This window comes from Benincasa hispida, chromosome 5 (assembly GCF_009727055.1).
Source record: "Benincasa hispida cultivar B227 chromosome 5, ASM972705v1, whole genome shotgun sequence".
Taxonomy (NCBI): domain Eukaryota; kingdom Viridiplantae; phylum Streptophyta; class Magnoliopsida; order Cucurbitales; family Cucurbitaceae; genus Benincasa; species Benincasa hispida.
The window spans coordinates 10,236,179-10,253,288 of NC_052353.1; the positions used below are offsets into that span (position 1 = coordinate 10,236,179).

At 33.8% G+C, this 17,110-nt stretch overlaps 1 protein-coding gene and 1 pseudogene across 1 annotated transcript; both read left to right on the forward strand.

Moving 5' to 3' along the window:
* Window positions 1-907: 907 nt before the first annotated feature.
* On the forward strand, window positions 908-2,950 carry LOC120078384 (protein TORNADO 2-like). Its single transcript, XM_039032650.1, has 2 exons — window positions 908-1,520; window positions 2,498-2,950. The coding sequence occupies exons 1-2, from the start codon at window positions 1,023-1,025 to the stop codon at window positions 2,819-2,821; spliced, it is 822 nt and encodes a 273-aa protein (XP_038888578.1). The 5' UTR covers window positions 908-1,022; the 3' UTR covers window positions 2,822-2,950.
* A 10,665-nt stretch (window positions 2,951-13,615) lies between these two features.
* Window positions 13,616-14,601, forward strand: LOC120077204 (annotated as a pseudogene).
* Window positions 14,602-17,110: the final 2,509 nt, after the last annotated feature.

The following is a 17,110-nucleotide window of genomic DNA, read 5'->3' on the forward strand; positions in this document are numbered from 1 at the left end:
GTCTTCTTGCCAGAAGTTACAGAAAGTCTTCTTCTTCTCCATTGCTTTTACAAAACCAAAAGTTACAAATCTAAAAAAACAAATCTTATTGATTCTTTCTTCTTCCTCTTCATTCTGAGCAAATGATCTTCTCTCAATTTTATTCTAAACCTCCATCTGACGAATGCACATCCGACAATGGGTATTGTGTAAATCTTGGAAAGCAATCGACAAGAATGATTTGTACCACGGTTGTGTCAAATCATTCCCAACACTAACTTACATACATAATAAACCCTAACATACAACTTCACATAACTAAGATGCCATAAAAAAGCCTAAACCCCTTGATGTGCACTAATATAAAAGTATATTGTAATTTTATTCTTTGTATGAAATAAGAGTATTTTGTCTACCTCAAGTAAAATGGTTATATGTAAGAATGATAAACTATATGGTAAACAAGTGTTGAGATTTTGAAAAAAAAAAAATATGTGTGTACGATTGAAGTGTTAAACAAAAAGTTAAAGCAAACAAAAATAACCGCATAAAAAAGCATAGTTTTTTAAATTAAAAAAAAAAAATTGCACCAGATATCCCTTACTTGATATAATTCAAATTTGCATCTTAAATACAGACTTTCTAACTCTAAACTAAACAACTATGCATTCCGATCACATACTATCTAACTCCACACACACATATTAACTCCACGAACATATTGACTCCAATGATTTTAGAACTCAACTCAGCACTCTAGATAGTCCATTAATATTTAAAAATGCGACATTTAGAAAACATAATAGCAACTAAACCCAAAACCTAGAGACAAAAAATATATTTTTTCAAAAATAATATTAAAGAAACACTCAACCTTTTATTAGCTAGCATACACTTATAATGTATAGTATCTCAATCACATCTAAAAAAAACTCAATCTAGTTTGAACACAAAGAGAGAAAAGGAAAAAGACAATTTATTCTTTACTATTTGTACATTCTCTTACTCTCTCAACACTCTCCTCTTCATCTCTCACCCAAAAAATGGCACTGAACAAGACAGTAATGGGAGCCATAAACTTCATAGCCATGGTTGTATCAATCCCCATCATCGGCGCCGGAATCTGGCTCGCCACGCAACAAGACAATGCCTGTGTTCAAATCCTACAATGGCCTATCATCATTTTTGGTGTCGTTGTCCTTCTCGTTGCCATTGCCGGCTTCATTGGAGCCTTTTGTCGCATAACTTGGCTTCTCCTTGTTTACCTTGTGGCTATGCTGATTCTCATTGTTCTTCTTGGTTGCTTAGTGGGTTTCATTTATATGGTTACCATTAGAGGGTCTGGCCATTTGGAGCCTAATAGAAGTTACTTGGAGTATCATCTTGATGACTTTTCTGGGTTTCTTAGGCATAGAGTTCAAAGCTCTTTTAAATGGGATTTGATTCGAAGTTGTTTGAGTTCTTCTTCTATGTGTGCTGAGTTGAATCAAAGCTTTCGCATGGCTCAGGATTTCTTTACTGCTCCCATTACTCCTCTTCAGGTATATACATTTCTCTCTTTTTGTTAGGATTGTGATTGCTAAAAACCCGTTTGATAAGGTTGTATGCATTTTCTGTTCTTTGTAATTGTTGTTTGTTTGGGCATCAAAGCGAAATTTGATTTTTTGTTTTTAGTTTTTAAAAATTATGTATTCTACTTCCAAATTTCTTGTTTTTTTTTTTTTATATACTTGATTTAATTAATATTTTCAAAAACCAAGCCAAGTTTTAGAAATTATTAAAAAAAATAATAATTTTCAAAAAACATGTATTTTTACTAAAGAAAAATGAAAACTATGATAAGAAATTGAAAGGAAATATGCTTTGTTTTCAAAAATCAATTACCAAATGAACTTTATTTTTTTTGTTTTAAACAGTGAGCTTGTAATTAACCACTAGGTCCCACATATGAGTTTTTTTTTTTTTGTTATATACTTTTAAAAAATGATTTTAAAATACAAGCAAAAACGTTGTTTGAAAACCATACTAAGAATTTATGACAAAAACAAAATTAATAGTTATCAAACATGATCATAGTGTTTGAACAAAAAAAACAAATTACGTTTTAAAAAAACACTTTTAATCCTATAATTACTTTTATATAAGTAACAATTTAGTATATGAACTTTGATATAATTTATATAATCCCTATTATAAAAAAAGATATTAATAAGATTTGATGAAATTATTTTATATATGTTGATCCCAAAGCTTATAAGAGACTAGATGTGTATTAACTTGTTACAAACTTAAAACAAGAACTTTCTGAAATATTATACAATAAACTCCATATACTAAATTATTATAAATGAACAAAAGTTTGCGAATTAAAACATATAATATTCGTTCTAAAGATCAAAGGTCAGAATTTCCACCGAACGACACTCGTAAAAGTGAACCAATCAAACCCTAATTTAGAGAAGTGAGAGAGAGTGTGTTTTTGTTGTTCTGAGAATGGAAGTGAAATTTTTTGACACAGTCAGGATGCTGCAAGCCACCAACATTATGTGGATACACATTTGTGAACCCAACATATTGGATAATGCCTATAAACAATGGTGCTGACATGGATTGTTTGAAGTGGAACAATGACCAAACTCAGCTTTGTTATGGTTGTGATTCTTGCAAGGCTGGTTTGCTTGAGAGTTTGAAGAATCAATGGAGGAAGGCTGATATTATACTCCTCTTGTCTCTTATTGCTCTCATTTCTATCTATATGATTGCTTTTTGTGTCTTTAGAAATGCCAAAACTGAGAAACTCTTTGACAAATACAAGCAAGCCCAACCTCAACCATATGTCTAATATATGCACAAGTTTTGGTTTTGGGCTCTTTGTTTGAAAATTTATTTATGCACCAACTAATGGGGATGTCTGGCTAAGATGTAATTTGTTTTATAAGATTTGGGATTTTAAATTTGGGTAATGTTTACGTTTCTTGTTTTTCATTTGTCGTTTTCAATTTAAAGAAAGAACGAAGTTGTGGATTATTTATACCGTCATTTAGGAGAAAATTTTTAGTTTATGGAATATTGAAATAGCAAAGATTAGGCTACAACTAATCACATGCTCTCTTTTTCTCCATACACACAAAGAAAAAATTGTCACGTGACATTATTTTTATTGGATAGTTGCCCAAGTTGTATAAAGATAAAAAAATTCCTAGTTTATAGGATATTGAGAGAGCAAAGATTCGACTGCAACTAATCACATGCTCCCTTTTTTTTCCATACACACGAAGAAAAAAATTTATAAAATAACATTTAAAAAATTTGTCACATGACGTTTTTTATTAGATAGTTGTCCAGGACATCACCTAAATATTTTTCATATTGAAAACCCTTACCATTTACTATTTGTTAGGTTATTAGCATCATTTTTAAAACTAGTATTGGCCTACAAACTATTAAATAACGATTTAAAAGACAAATTTGTGGTGCGAATAAAAGGAAGGTATTATTATATAGTATTAAGGAAAAAAATTGTTGGAAATACAATCAAAGTCTCACATTTATTAGATTAGAGGACGATTATGAATATATAAGTGAGGACAACTATCTTCTTTCATAAAAGAGTTTAAGATGAAATCAAAAGTAAAATTATGAGAGTATGTTTAAACAGAACAATATCATATCAAAAATTTAGAAAATCATAGTATGAACAGAAATAGGCATTATTGCTCTATTTGTTTTTGAAATTTACAATTGCACCCTTATGATACGGTTGAAGAAATTAAAAACTGAACTGCTGCGTGGAGGTGCAAAAGATGGGTGTAATGGTAAATTTATTGATTGGGTTTGAAATTTGGGACAAAAGGAGGACATGATTTCAAGAAAGAGCACCGAAAGGTGATTTATTGCTTTTTGAAAAATGGTGACAATATTATTATGGAACCACAGGCCAGTGGCTGACTTTTTGGAGTAAGATATGTATGTAGGGTTTTCTTGGGGTTTGTAATTTCTTTGTCTCATTTACATTCTAATTCTTGCCACAATTCTTTTAACAATTCATATTAGTTAATTTATGTTTCCCATTTTTCTTGAATTGCTTATGATAAAAAATAATCTATGTCTAACCTATATAGTTCCACCGGTAACAATCAACATGAGATAATTGTTCAAAAGATTCATTTTTCAAAGTTCAAAATGGTAAATGACTCAAATTTTTAAATAAAAATGTCAAATGTCTCTTTGTTGATGTCATGATCGCGTGAAGTTATGATATTACTCTTCGTTTTCCTTTTTCCTCTTCTTCTCCGATGCGAGAAATCTTCCTCTGCACGTCGTCCTCTTCTTCTCTGACTTCTCTCCTTTATACGTCATCTTCTTCTTCTCCAGCATGACAAGTCCACATAAACAGCTCCAACGCAACCAACTCCGATGAGCAAGAGATACGAGAGAGAAGTGATTTTGTGAGTGGAGAAATGAAGAGAGAGCAGGACGAGTGAGAGCGACACATAGTGATTTGTGAGTGAAGAAAAGAAGAGAGAGAGAGAAGAGCGAGAGCAAGAGACATAGTGATTTCTGAGTAAAAAATAAGAGAGAGCGAGATGAGCGAGAGTGAGATTACTTTTCCACATGCGTGCGAGTAAATTTTGGTAATTTCACCCAAATTTGATATCAACAAAGGATCATCAACATTTTTTTAAAAAATCAGATCATTTCACATTTTTTACCTAATTTTTGGGTCATCCATCTAATGGACCCGAATAACCTTAGTATATTCTCTTACTCACTCAAAGAAATCTTCAAATGGCAAAATTTAGAGTTTAATTAAAAAAGAACCACACAAGTATCTTAAGTGCGACAACACACATTAACACCCAACAAGTTGTTTTATATCAATTCAAATCCTAAATGTTTAAAATTGAATCAATGTGATTCTCTATTAGGATTATATTTTAAAGATACTAAAGGGAAGTTTGTACGGATGACCCATATTTTAGGTCCAAAATGTCAAATGGCCCATTTTTTAAAAAATAATGTCAATTGACCCTCTGTTGACATCATTGCCATACCAAATTACATAAATTGCCCTTACAAGTGCCTCACAAGGTAAGTCTTGTTGTCGCCTGATTAAACACTCTCGCTCTCGCTTGAAATTCCCTGGTTTGATATGATTGCTCATCAGTGTACAAATGATTTGACAATTTTCACGACGGAAGTCTCAAATCAATAATACCTAAACACAATACAATAGTGATTTCTTTAAACTCTAAACTCCATTTCAACGGTGATTACTTCTCTAGTTTTCAATGGTGTTTTTTTGAACGGAGATTTTTCGAATGGGGATTTCCAAGACAAGACTTTTTCAGAACGGAACAGATTGTTCAAAAAGGTGTTTCATTATTTTGAGTATGTTTAATTATTTTTGCTGTGTTATTTCTAGAAATGTAGCATTACGAAATTTTGTATTGGGAGAGAGAGAACGAGAGTGAGAGAGAGCAAGAGTAAGAGAGAGGGCAAGAGTAAGAGAGAAAACGTGATTAAGAAAGAGCGAGATTAAGAGAGAGAGCGAGAGTACACTTCAATTGCTTGTACAACTTAATGACAAATGTTCTCTTGCTTTGTAGGATGACAGAGAAGTGTCTACTTATGAAAGTTCGTATATTGGGGGAGAGTTGATAGGAATCATTGTGCCTATTACATTGAAGTATGAAGAACTTAAATCTCACAAGGGTTACAAATGTCAGTTCTTCAGAGTTTGACCTTATATTGAGAGTTAAATATAAGCTTGAATATGAAGCCCCTCCACAATACATAAGGAATGATGATGGTGTTCGCTTCCTTCTTTTCTGAGAAGAGCTTAGTACACTTTAGTTATCTGTAATGCGGAAATCAAATCAGGACGAAAATATTAGAATGGGGTTGGAAATGTGAGTTATGATGATACGACTGTGGACAGAAAATACGAGAAATCATATCAGTTTCGTTGAGAAGAGGATGATATTCCATTGTCTACCAACACTGTACCATCGACATTATCATTAGACAACGACCGCACTAATCCAGCAAGATTGAATTCAGAATTGGGTGGTACTTCAGTTGTTGATAATGAGAGATCATCTAGATTCGATTATATGGATTGTGGTCCTTCAGTGGATATTAATGAGCAACCAACAGGATTGAATGAAATGGATCGTGATCATGGAGATGTGCATCGTTCTACAGCAGCTTCAATGGTTGAGTTGATTATGTCTGGTACCTCTTCATCTGAGACAGAGGACGTTGAAGTTGGTCAACTATTTTTGAGTAAAAATGACTTGAAAATGTGATTATCTATTTTTTCCATCAACAAAAATTTCGAATTTAGGGTCAGGAAGTCAACCAAATCTTTGTTCACTGTCAAATGTATTAGGGAGACTTGTAAGTGGAACCTTCGTGCAGTGAAAATGGAAGGGTCTGATATATTCAAGTTCACAAAGTACTGTAGTTCGCACACATGTTCCATTGGAATTCTGAATGACGACCATAAACAAGCAACTGCTACGGTTGTTGGTCAGTTGATTAAAGATAAGTTCACAGGAATAGGACATATTTATAAACCTTGTCATATCGTAGAGGATATGAGGAGAGATTATGGCATGAAATAAGTTATGATAAAGTGTGGCGTGCAAGGGAAGCTACATATGATCTCACTAGAGGTACTCCAGAATACTCATACTCCATACTACATGCTTATGAAGAAGCATTAAAAATAGAGAATCCGAGTACAGTGTTTGAGATCGAGCTTGAAGGTGAAGTGCATTTCAAGTATATATTTATGGCATTAGGACCTTGTATTAGAGGTTTCACAAGTTGTCGGCCTGTGATAATTGTTGATGGGTCGCACTTGAAAGAAAAATACAAAGGCACCATGTTGGTTGGGGATTTTATGGACGGAAACAATCAATTGTACCCACTAGCATATGCAATAGTGGACAATGAAACCGAACGATCATGAAAATAGTTTATGTTGAACTTGAAATGCAGTATCGGAGTACCCAATAATCTGGTGTTTGTGTTTGATCAGATGGTATCTATCAGCAATGTTATTCGTGCATTTTTTCCCACTGCATTTCATTGATTGTACACATGGCACATAGAACAAAATCTTGTTATAAACTTTAAGGATAGCACGGTTGTTGGGATATTTAGAGATGCAGCAAGGGCATTTCGCATGACAGAATTCTAGACAAAATGGGATGAACTCTATAGTTTTCGAGACGGTGTTGTCACGAAATATCTGGAAGACATCAGTCTTCAAAGGTGGGCACAGGTTTACCAAATAAAACGAAGATATGATAACATGACGTCCAACAGTGCAGAGTGTTTCAATTTGTTAACTAAAAAGTATCGGTTATTGCCTATAGTATGCTTAATTGAACATGTTAGAGGAATGCTCCAATCGTGGTTCTACGAATGGAGGAATTACTGGGCATCTCGAACGACATTGCACTCTGACTACTGTGAAACCCAATTGGCAAGTGAAGTTGATAAGGGCAAACGATATCGAGTTGAGCCTATTGATTGTTATCGGGTCCACGTGCGAGATAATTGATTGGACGATATTGTGAATCTTCACACGAACGAATGCATATGTAGGGAATTCGACTCACTTGGTATCATGTTCACATGCAATTATTGCTGTCAAGGAACGAAATATACCCATTCAGAGTCTTTGCAGTCGATTTTCTACAGTGGACTCTCTAATGACTGAGTACAGAGCCTATAAATCCACTTAGACACATATCTGAATGGAAGAGACCTTCTGAATATGTAGAAAAGACTATCCTTCCTCCAAAGTTTGTGGCACAAGTCGGGCGATGGAAAGTGAGAAAAATACCATCCAGGGGAGAATTTTGCAGACAAATGAAATATGGTCGGTGTGGGAATTATGGGCATAACCACAAAAATTGTAGCGAACTACTCATAACCATGCAACGTACTGAAAATGCCAAAAATCGTGATATAAATGCCTCTCATCTAGTTTAGTTTATAACTAACTTTATCTTGTAACGATCTGTTGGTATGTGTTATAAATACCATTGATCAGGCCCCAAAGAAGAATTTTTCATACTTGTAACATACTTCATCTTGTAACATACTTTCTAGTTTGTCGTACTTGTAACATACTTCATCTTGTAACATACTTTCTGTAAACAAAAAACAATAACAAACTAGAGTAAATAAAAAAACAATAACAAGTTGGAGTATTTCTATAATAGCAATCTTCATCTTGTAACATACTTTCTATTTTTTCAAAGTCTCGCTCTTTCAATCTCGTTCTCTCTCAAAATCTCGCTCTCTCAATGTTTGAACTTTGATATAATGTTTTATATACCACTAATATAATGAAAAGAGCAGTAGCTCAATTATACATGTTTTGATAAAATGTATAATATTGAACTTTGAACTTTGAACATTGATAAAATTATTTTATACATGTTTTACATACATAAAAAATACTTATTTTTACATACACAAAAAATACAATAAAAATACATATTTCATACACATAATAAATACGGAGTGTTCACCCACAATTGATACGCTAACTGCATCCTATATTCACTCATTTTCTTTTGAACAATTACGGACGGATCAGCACCAGTCACCAGATGTTCTAGTAATTTTATTGCAATGATGCCACCATCAAGTGACCCATGCTGCATGCCGACGTTCATAGGTCGCGAGATTTTCCAACGGGATGTGGATAGGTCTGGCTTTGAACAATCTACGTCACAGTAGTGAAGTAGGAATGGTATTGTGACAGTCAATGGCTCTAGCCAATTCACCAGCTTTTTCATTGGTATGTATGACAGAAGTGAATCGAACAAGAATATGTGGCCTCTGTTAATGTCCATTGCAAGGGCCATCCAGTGCTTACTAATATTCATTATCGTATACACGAAATCCACATCTGCCCATTTGACATCGAATTTACCGGTGACATAGTCCTTGTATGTGTCTTCATCCTCCCATGCTAGGGCAGTCTCCAATCTCGTCTTATTCTTTATTCATTTAAATACCCCTCCATGAGCATTAAGGTGACTCTGCCAAATAAAATGAGAAGTTAAGTAACGAAATATACCATAGTAAAATGACTCTGCACGACAAAATATATCAAAATTTACCGTTACACCAATTGGTAAGATGGTGAATGTGTGCATGCACATGTCAAGTCGGGTATAAAATTTTTCTTTCATAAAATGAAATAAAGTATTTATGGTCTGCACAAAAAATTACTATGTCAGTAAAAGTGTAAGATATCCAACTGTAAAGAAGTCAAGACTAGGAAACTTACATCACAATCAGCCCACGAACTTGGGAAAATCAATTACTTGAAAATTTTCTTGGCGGTTTAAAGGAATTCTCTCGAACCTCGTTATTGGTATTCTCATCTGAGATCTAATCCATCATTTCTATAAATATATTTGTGGAATGTCATGTGCTACGTTGTACATGACAATCGCTCTGGATAGTGACGTAGTGACACTTGGGAGAGGATACTTAACCACACTTTTCTTCTTTACTTGAGTTGAAGGTGTATATTTATCAACAACTTTCCTCTTACGAGTAGTACTTCGAGATTCCTACATAAATAGATAACAAAAAATTATTCACCAAGAAATATAAAAATATAAACAAAGATTATTGACCAATAAATTATTCACTAGTATAACTTCTTCTGTGGTCATAACAATACCAGAAGTGTCGGCCTCTGGAATGTCAGACATGTCGGCCTCTATATGTTGCATGGTGAGTAAGTTAGACATGTCAGCGTCTGTTATTAGGACGTCGGCCTCTATAGGTTTGACATCAGTGGGTGAAGTTGTGGTGGTATCAGGCTCTAGAGGGGGGATGGGAATAGGTGAAGTGGTGGTATTTTGAGGCTTTATAGGGGGGATGAGAGTATCAGAGGCAATCACATCAGTGGTATCGGGATCCCGAGATAGGATGGGTGACTTTGTCGTCTCCTCATTCACCATGGAACCCTTCAATTAATAAAGTAAAATGATGAGTTCACGAATACGTAAAAACTAAACACGTAAAGACATAAAATGATAGTAAATGCAAACCTTGCACATAGACTGCAACAGTGACAAGATGGCCGACAATTGTCCTTTCATGTCTGTCATGTTTTTCTCCATATTGGATGCATGACTATCTAAACTCGATATACGACCATCCAACCTCGATAGTGAGCGTTCAATGGTTCGTAGGTATGAATAAATAGAATCATTGGGATTGGCTCCCTCCCTATGGGCAACACTCAGGACACTCTTCATTCATAGATCGCTCTCTATGGGAGTCCACAAGATGGACATCAGGTGGGTTCAACTCATCCTCATCGCGTCACCACAACATGGAACATATCATCACTAGGTGTGTATGTCCCTCCTTCCACCCTTCCACATTCAGTATCCTCGTGCTCAGAATGCTCGTGTTCATCCCCTCCCTCCACCCTTCCACATTCATCATTGTTACCTCCACGATGATCATCACCGTCACTTTCAGAACTACCCCCACTACTCAACCTATGCCACTTTAAGCACTATCATTATTGGATCTTAGATCAAATATAGGTCGTCTGTCCACTGGGTATCCCGAAACTCCCTCTCAGCATCTCTCATGACAATACCCTCTTTAACCTTTATCTGCATTAATAATCCAGTAAACTGGTTATTGTCAATTTAACAATCAAATAAACATATTATGCATAGAGTAAACATACATTGTTAGACTCGAATATCTCTCTCTCTCGAGTACTTTGAAGGACACTGAGCGGGAGCATGACCATCGTAATATGCGAGGCAAAGCTACTTTGCTCCTTCGCTCCACAATGTTCCCAGCTATCGATACAGCTATGATCTCGTATATCCATACCTAAATAAAATTTAAGATATATTAAGAACAATAGTAATGTTAAATCAAACAACACGATTACTATGTTAAGCAAATTTACCTGGAACGCTTGTGAAAATCCATGCAAAGAGTACTTCACGACGTAATTTTTATTTCCTTTCACTTTCGTCATGTATAGACTATTCTTATCATTCAATGAAGTCTTTAGGGCATCGAGTGTCCTCTCCCAAATAATGGTACCCCATTCTAGACTATTATAGTAATCTATGTTTTAAACGTCCTTAAAACGTTTAAAGTCCACTCCATTTTTCTATTTATTCTTTCCCATCATTGCAACTTCAATATAGTAGACTAATGTGGTCTTCACAGTATCCTCGCCATTTTCAAACTCCAACTCCATGTATTTTTCTTCTAGTAGACAGACATGTAAGGTGTCCTTCGTCACTCAATTACCAAAATACTTTATTGCAAGTTCATACGAGGATTGCTCATTTTGATCAACTCACATAGGGGATCGCCACAAATCAGTCATCAACAAAAAATCATCCTTCGAAAAAGTGACGACATTTCCACAAACAGAGAATGAGATTGAGTCAGCTCTTGTCCTCTTCACTTCTCTCAACAACATATGATGGATAATTGGGCTGTTAAACACCATGTCAACATCTACAAATCGCCCAAAACCTGTTCTCTTGAACATATCTAACTACCTTGGGGTAAGCTTCTCCTTCATAATCTTGTTCGCATTAACAAACTCCTTTAGAAAAAAATTAGCAAACTTGACCGGAAAATAGGTCGACTACGGGTATTCTGAAATGTTTTGACATCTTCAATCACTCATGCATGAAATAAAGATTCAATCAGTAAACTCCTTTAGAAAAAAATTGTAAAAAAACATTTTGTTTAAATCTCGCTGGTATCGCTCTCACTGGTATCGCTCTCTCTGGTATCGCTCTCCCTAGTGTCGCTCTCACTGGTGTCGCTCTCTCTGGTATCGCTCTCTCTGGTATCGCTCTCTCTGGTATCGCTCTCTCTGGTGTCACTCTCTCTAGTAACTCTTTCTAGTAACTCTCACTTATCTCACTCACATTCTCTCTTTTTACTTGTCTTCAACCACAGAACACATAGAAAACAAAAAAAAAACAAACAAAAAAACCATAGGTTCACAGTATTTCTAAACCCTAGAATAACCCATCCTTTTTGGTGTCGCTCTCTTTAGTATCGCTCTCGCCAATTTCACTCTCACTTATCTCGCTCACAAACTCTTTTTACTCGTCCTCAACCACAGAACACAATAAAAATAAAGAAAAAAACCATAGGTTCACAGTATTTCTAAACTCAGAACGACCCACAAAGCCTCATTACCAATTAGTTTAAGACATTTTTAGGCACAGATTGAAAGATTTACCGATCAGATTTGATTTGTCGGTGGCAATGGAATCGTTTGCAAGTCGATATGATGGATTCTAAAGAATTTTTAGTTTATGATCGATACGAAGCCGTTATGCTTAGGAAATTCAAATGAAGAATTTTTAGTTTTGGTTGGTTTTCAATAAAAGGGTAAGAAGACGAAGAGGTAAGGGCAATTTACATAATTTGGTATGGCGATGATGTCAGCAGAGGATCAATTGACATTATTTTTTAAAAATAGGTCATTTGACATTTTGGACCCAAAAAATGGGTCATCCATAAAAATTTCCCGCAATGCATTTTCTACGTGTCTTTAAATGCAAGGTTAATGTAATGTTGGAGAGAAATATTATAATAAAATAGATAGGAGCGATTTTTCATTTTTTGTGACGAATGTTTTTCTATTCTTATATTCTTCATCTATTTTTCTATATTTGATAAAATTCGCCTGATAAATTATTTTGCTACTATAATATGAATTTGAAGTAAAAGAATTTTATTTAGGTAATTGTAAGTATGAATTTTATTTAGGTAATTGTGAGTATACTTTCAAAGAAGTGAAATAAAGTAAGACTAAATAAAAATTACTAATAAATGGTTTAAAGTGATTAATCGATAAAAGTTTAGAATTTAAATTGTTACAACTCTCAAACTTTAGGGATATATATAAATTTATTTTCTTTTTCTTAAAAAAAATGTAAGAAGGATGAGAAAAAAATTGATCTTAGACTTGAACTTGATGTGGTACCTAGGTACAAATGTCAGCACAAAATTAAGTTTAGCATTCAATTTGAATCATCCTTGTCATTGAGATGGCCTGACCCTAAAACACTTGGCCCAAGCTCAATGGGACTAAGTTCATTGATAAATCTTTGGGTTTGGCTCAATGCTCAATAGATCAAAGTTGAGAAAATGGCACAGAATAGTCAAAACACACTACAAGAAATTTGGTCTTTTATCTCGGTTGGAAAACTAATAACGGATGTATAATGTCAATGTAAAAAGATTGAGTCTTTAATGTCGGTTTTTAAACTAACATTAAATACATACTTTGTCGATTTTAAACCAACATTGTAGATACTCATTTATTTTTTTAGTAAAGTATTCTCTCTCTTTCATTGAATTTCTTTAATAATTTTCTTCCCTCTTCTTTCTCATTTCTCTCCTCCAAATCCTCTAAACCATCTTCTTTCTTACTTTTCTCCTCCAAAGCCTTGCCATTCAATTGTGGTGAAGAATCTATCGTGGTCCATCAATCGTCGATCGTGGGTACAAGTTTGTTCACCGTGCAGGTCCGTTCGTCGTGTAGATCCAGCCTCCGCTTGTTGATTGTGTTCATTGATCTGACCTCTGTGTACAGATTTGGCCTCTATTCTTCGATCCAACCTCTGTTTATTATCAATCATTCGGGTCTAGTGTTGATCTGGCCTCCGTTCTCGACAAGTTCATACAGGACCTCAATGCCTCAAGAAATTCACATTTCGAATCTACCTAAGAATTTCTACTCGCCCTCCTTGGATACGGCAGAGAAGGGTTTTATTACTTCGTCGAACAGTTCATTTGGTTAGCTAAATCTAGTTTGATTGACAAATATCTCTCGAGTCGTTTGCAAAAGATCAGTGTGTGGGCGGGATTGATCAGGTATGTTGGGAGTATTTCGTTGAAATTTAGGGATTTGAATTGTCTTCTTGAAGACAAGGCGTGTTTGTAAGCGAGTATTGAGATTGCATTCATCGAGGGAATGGGAATCTGGAAGAGGATGAGAAGATGAAGAAGTTGCGTGCGAAAATGTTGATGGAGAAGCTTTTAATTATTCAAGATTTTGTCTATGGATTCATGGCGGTGGCGAACATTCATCATGGAAGCGGCCAGTTTTTAGGTCCTCTTCTAATTTCTTGTATTGGTCTTCGCTCGGTGTTGATTAGCACTCATAAGAATTGGATATCATGCTAAAAATAGCTTTCAATTTTACTAGGCTAAATTTTCTGTTCATTTGAAAACATTCATAGCACAAAGCTATACACTATATATCTCAAGAATAATAAGCACAACACAGGAATTTGATCCTAAACTATCAATGTACAACAATGATTATTGTTAGTCTTCTCCCATTTTTAGCTTGAAGCTTGTTAGAGTTCAGTTCATTGGTTTCCACAACCATTACCATTACAATAGTCCTTGACCATAGGTTCCTGCTTTCTTCAATTGATTATGGTGGTAGCTGCCACTTTTATCCAGTGTATGCTCTCTAAGGAGATTATGTTGCTTCCGTGTTCAAAAGTATTCTGATTTATAGCACTTACCAGAGTGTTCATGTTTAGATTAAAAGTTGGAACTCACTTCAATGGTTTCATTTGTCAATTCCCTTGAATCAATTATTCTAGTTAAATGATGGGTTAGATTTGTTTCAAGTCTAAATCAACTTCAAGATGTTATATTTATCTTGATCCAATTTAAACTCAATAAATTTTATAATTTAACCCAATGCATATGGTTTTGATTAGATTGATAGAAAGTGTCTTGCCATTGAGGTATCTTAACATTAACCAGCATTATTGGCATCCATGAATTTTTGGTATTTTTCTACCTCTTCAATATGGTTTCTTTCACTTTACATTACGTAATTTTTTTTTTCTTTTCAATTTTTTAATTTTGCTGAAATTTGAGCATTTAATGGGATTGGGTATTCCCTGCTCTCAATTTGTTTATTTACAACTTCTTAAACGAGATATTCTGTTGAGCTTTTTAGCTCTTCAATCATTTGTATACACACTGTCACAAACACCAAGTTGCTTGAAAGCAGATATTTCCTTTTTCTTTTAGTTTGTTTTAATGAATGGGTTGTGAATTTAATGAACTGAACTTAGCTTTATATGCTTCTTTAAAGACATGTTTGGGAGTATTTTAAAATGACTTAAATCACTTTGTTGTTTTCAGAATCACTTCAAGATATGCTTTTTGTGATTCAAAATCAATTTTAATTGTTTGAAAAGCTCATTCAAAAATGTAAAATCAAATGTTAAATTGATTTGAAATATTAAAAACATATTCGGGGATGATTTTGAACACAACAAAAATTATTTTGACCATTTCAAAATCACTTTTAAACATTTGTGATGTAATTTTTTAGATTCTTTTGTTGTCTTTCTAAGAATCACTTCCAAACATGTCTATTTTATTGTAGTTTTATTTCATGTTATTAGATTTTATGTTGTGGCTTCAGATTTCATGTTGCGGCTTTATCGTATTTTTAGTAATTCGGACTGAATTTCGACACTGAGGTTGAGTGTTAATTAACACTCCAACTCCTCCTTCCATTTTCACATCAATTCACTAATTAATCAGTATTCCATTATTAATTATTTCTCATATTATTTCTCTGGGAAGTCTAAAGATTTTAACTTTGTTTTTTATTATGTTAATGACATTTTATCTATTTGATTTTGGTTATTTGATTTTAATTATTACAGTTTTTCAAAGATAAGAACTAGAGGAGAGGGGAAAGAATTCATTAGGAGCGTTCTTATACTTGTATGTTAAACCAATTCAATTTAGAACAGTTGGTTATATTTTCTTTTGGCTACTTGTATTTTATAAACTTTGAAAACGTTTCTGACACTTGTATGTTTCCTAATTATACTTATACATATTAGATAGTCTTCCATCGTGTAATGTTGAAATAAAGCTTTTTCATCTATGCCAGCTAAATCTCTTTACCTTTTTACTTTTCTTTTGTTTAAGGGTCATAATTAAATGGATTTTGCTGATGTTAAGTATGTTAAGTATGATGGAGGCATGGATGTTAAACTTGAATATATTGAAATAGGTGAGACTGTCTTCTTAAGTACAACTCGCTTATACTTAACAAAATGGTTGGTTCATGGACGTGAAAACTACTTCTATTGTGAGTACAATAATTTTTCTTCAATTGGTTTATAAGAAATTTAGATTTGGATTATTGTTCTTTTCTCTCTTGATTTGATTCTGATTTTGATTGAATTTTTTTAATTAGATATTTTGTGTCTTGAACCCTGTCTAGAGGAGAATTGGAGTTTCTTAAAACTAATAATATTAAGCTTTTTTATTCAAAATTGAAGGCAAAAATATATATTGTGATATGTTCTCTTTCACTTTCTTTGTTTTCTTTTTCTATTAAATTGTAATAGTTGTTCATGTAAATTATATATGTATGATCTAGTTATAATCAGTGATTATATTTGGATTATTGCAGAAGCCTTTCATTTCGATTTCGAAGGATGCTATTATTGAGGCTCTAAAAATCCTAATTGGTACCGAGCATTTCATCAGATAATATCTTAATTTTCAGTTTTTGTTTGTGTTCTTTCTTCTTGTTTTGATCTTTTCAGATCTTTAGAACATCTTTTGATTTGTTTGCTATTTTATCTTTGGTTTTCAGATGTTAGGAATCACCCCATTTCGATCCTCTACATGCGTGAAAAAGTATGATAGGATCCTAATCGACTTATATTCGTAAATTGTGAATCTATCTAATTATGAAAAAAATTTTGCATTTACTTAGGTAAGAACTTGTAGAAGTTTAAGCCAAAATAAAAACTAGCTTTTGTACCTACAAATATGATTAAGATGTTGGTTTGTTGTCATCTAAGGCGAAAGATCATGGACTTTATTAATGTATGTACTTAGTCTATGTAGTTAGAGAGTTTTTAGGATTGATTGAGTGTTTTTGGGGTCTATTTTTAGTCCACTGACACTGTATCTATACCCCATACCTTTTCCGTAAAATACATCTTGGAGAAATATATTATTGACATTGTTTCAGAGCCCAACTAGGGTATCATCACCGACATCTATTCGT

Excerpts from the sequence above, each read along its gene's own strand:
- LOC120078384 (XM_039032650.1), top strand. The coding sequence starts at position 1,023 with ATGGCACTGAACAAGACAGTAATGGGAGCCATAAACTTCATAGCCATG. Across the intron at positions 1,521-2,497 it reads CTCCCATTACTCCTCTTCAG|TCAGGATGCTGCAAGCCACC; the intron begins GTATATACATTT and ends TTTTTGACACAG.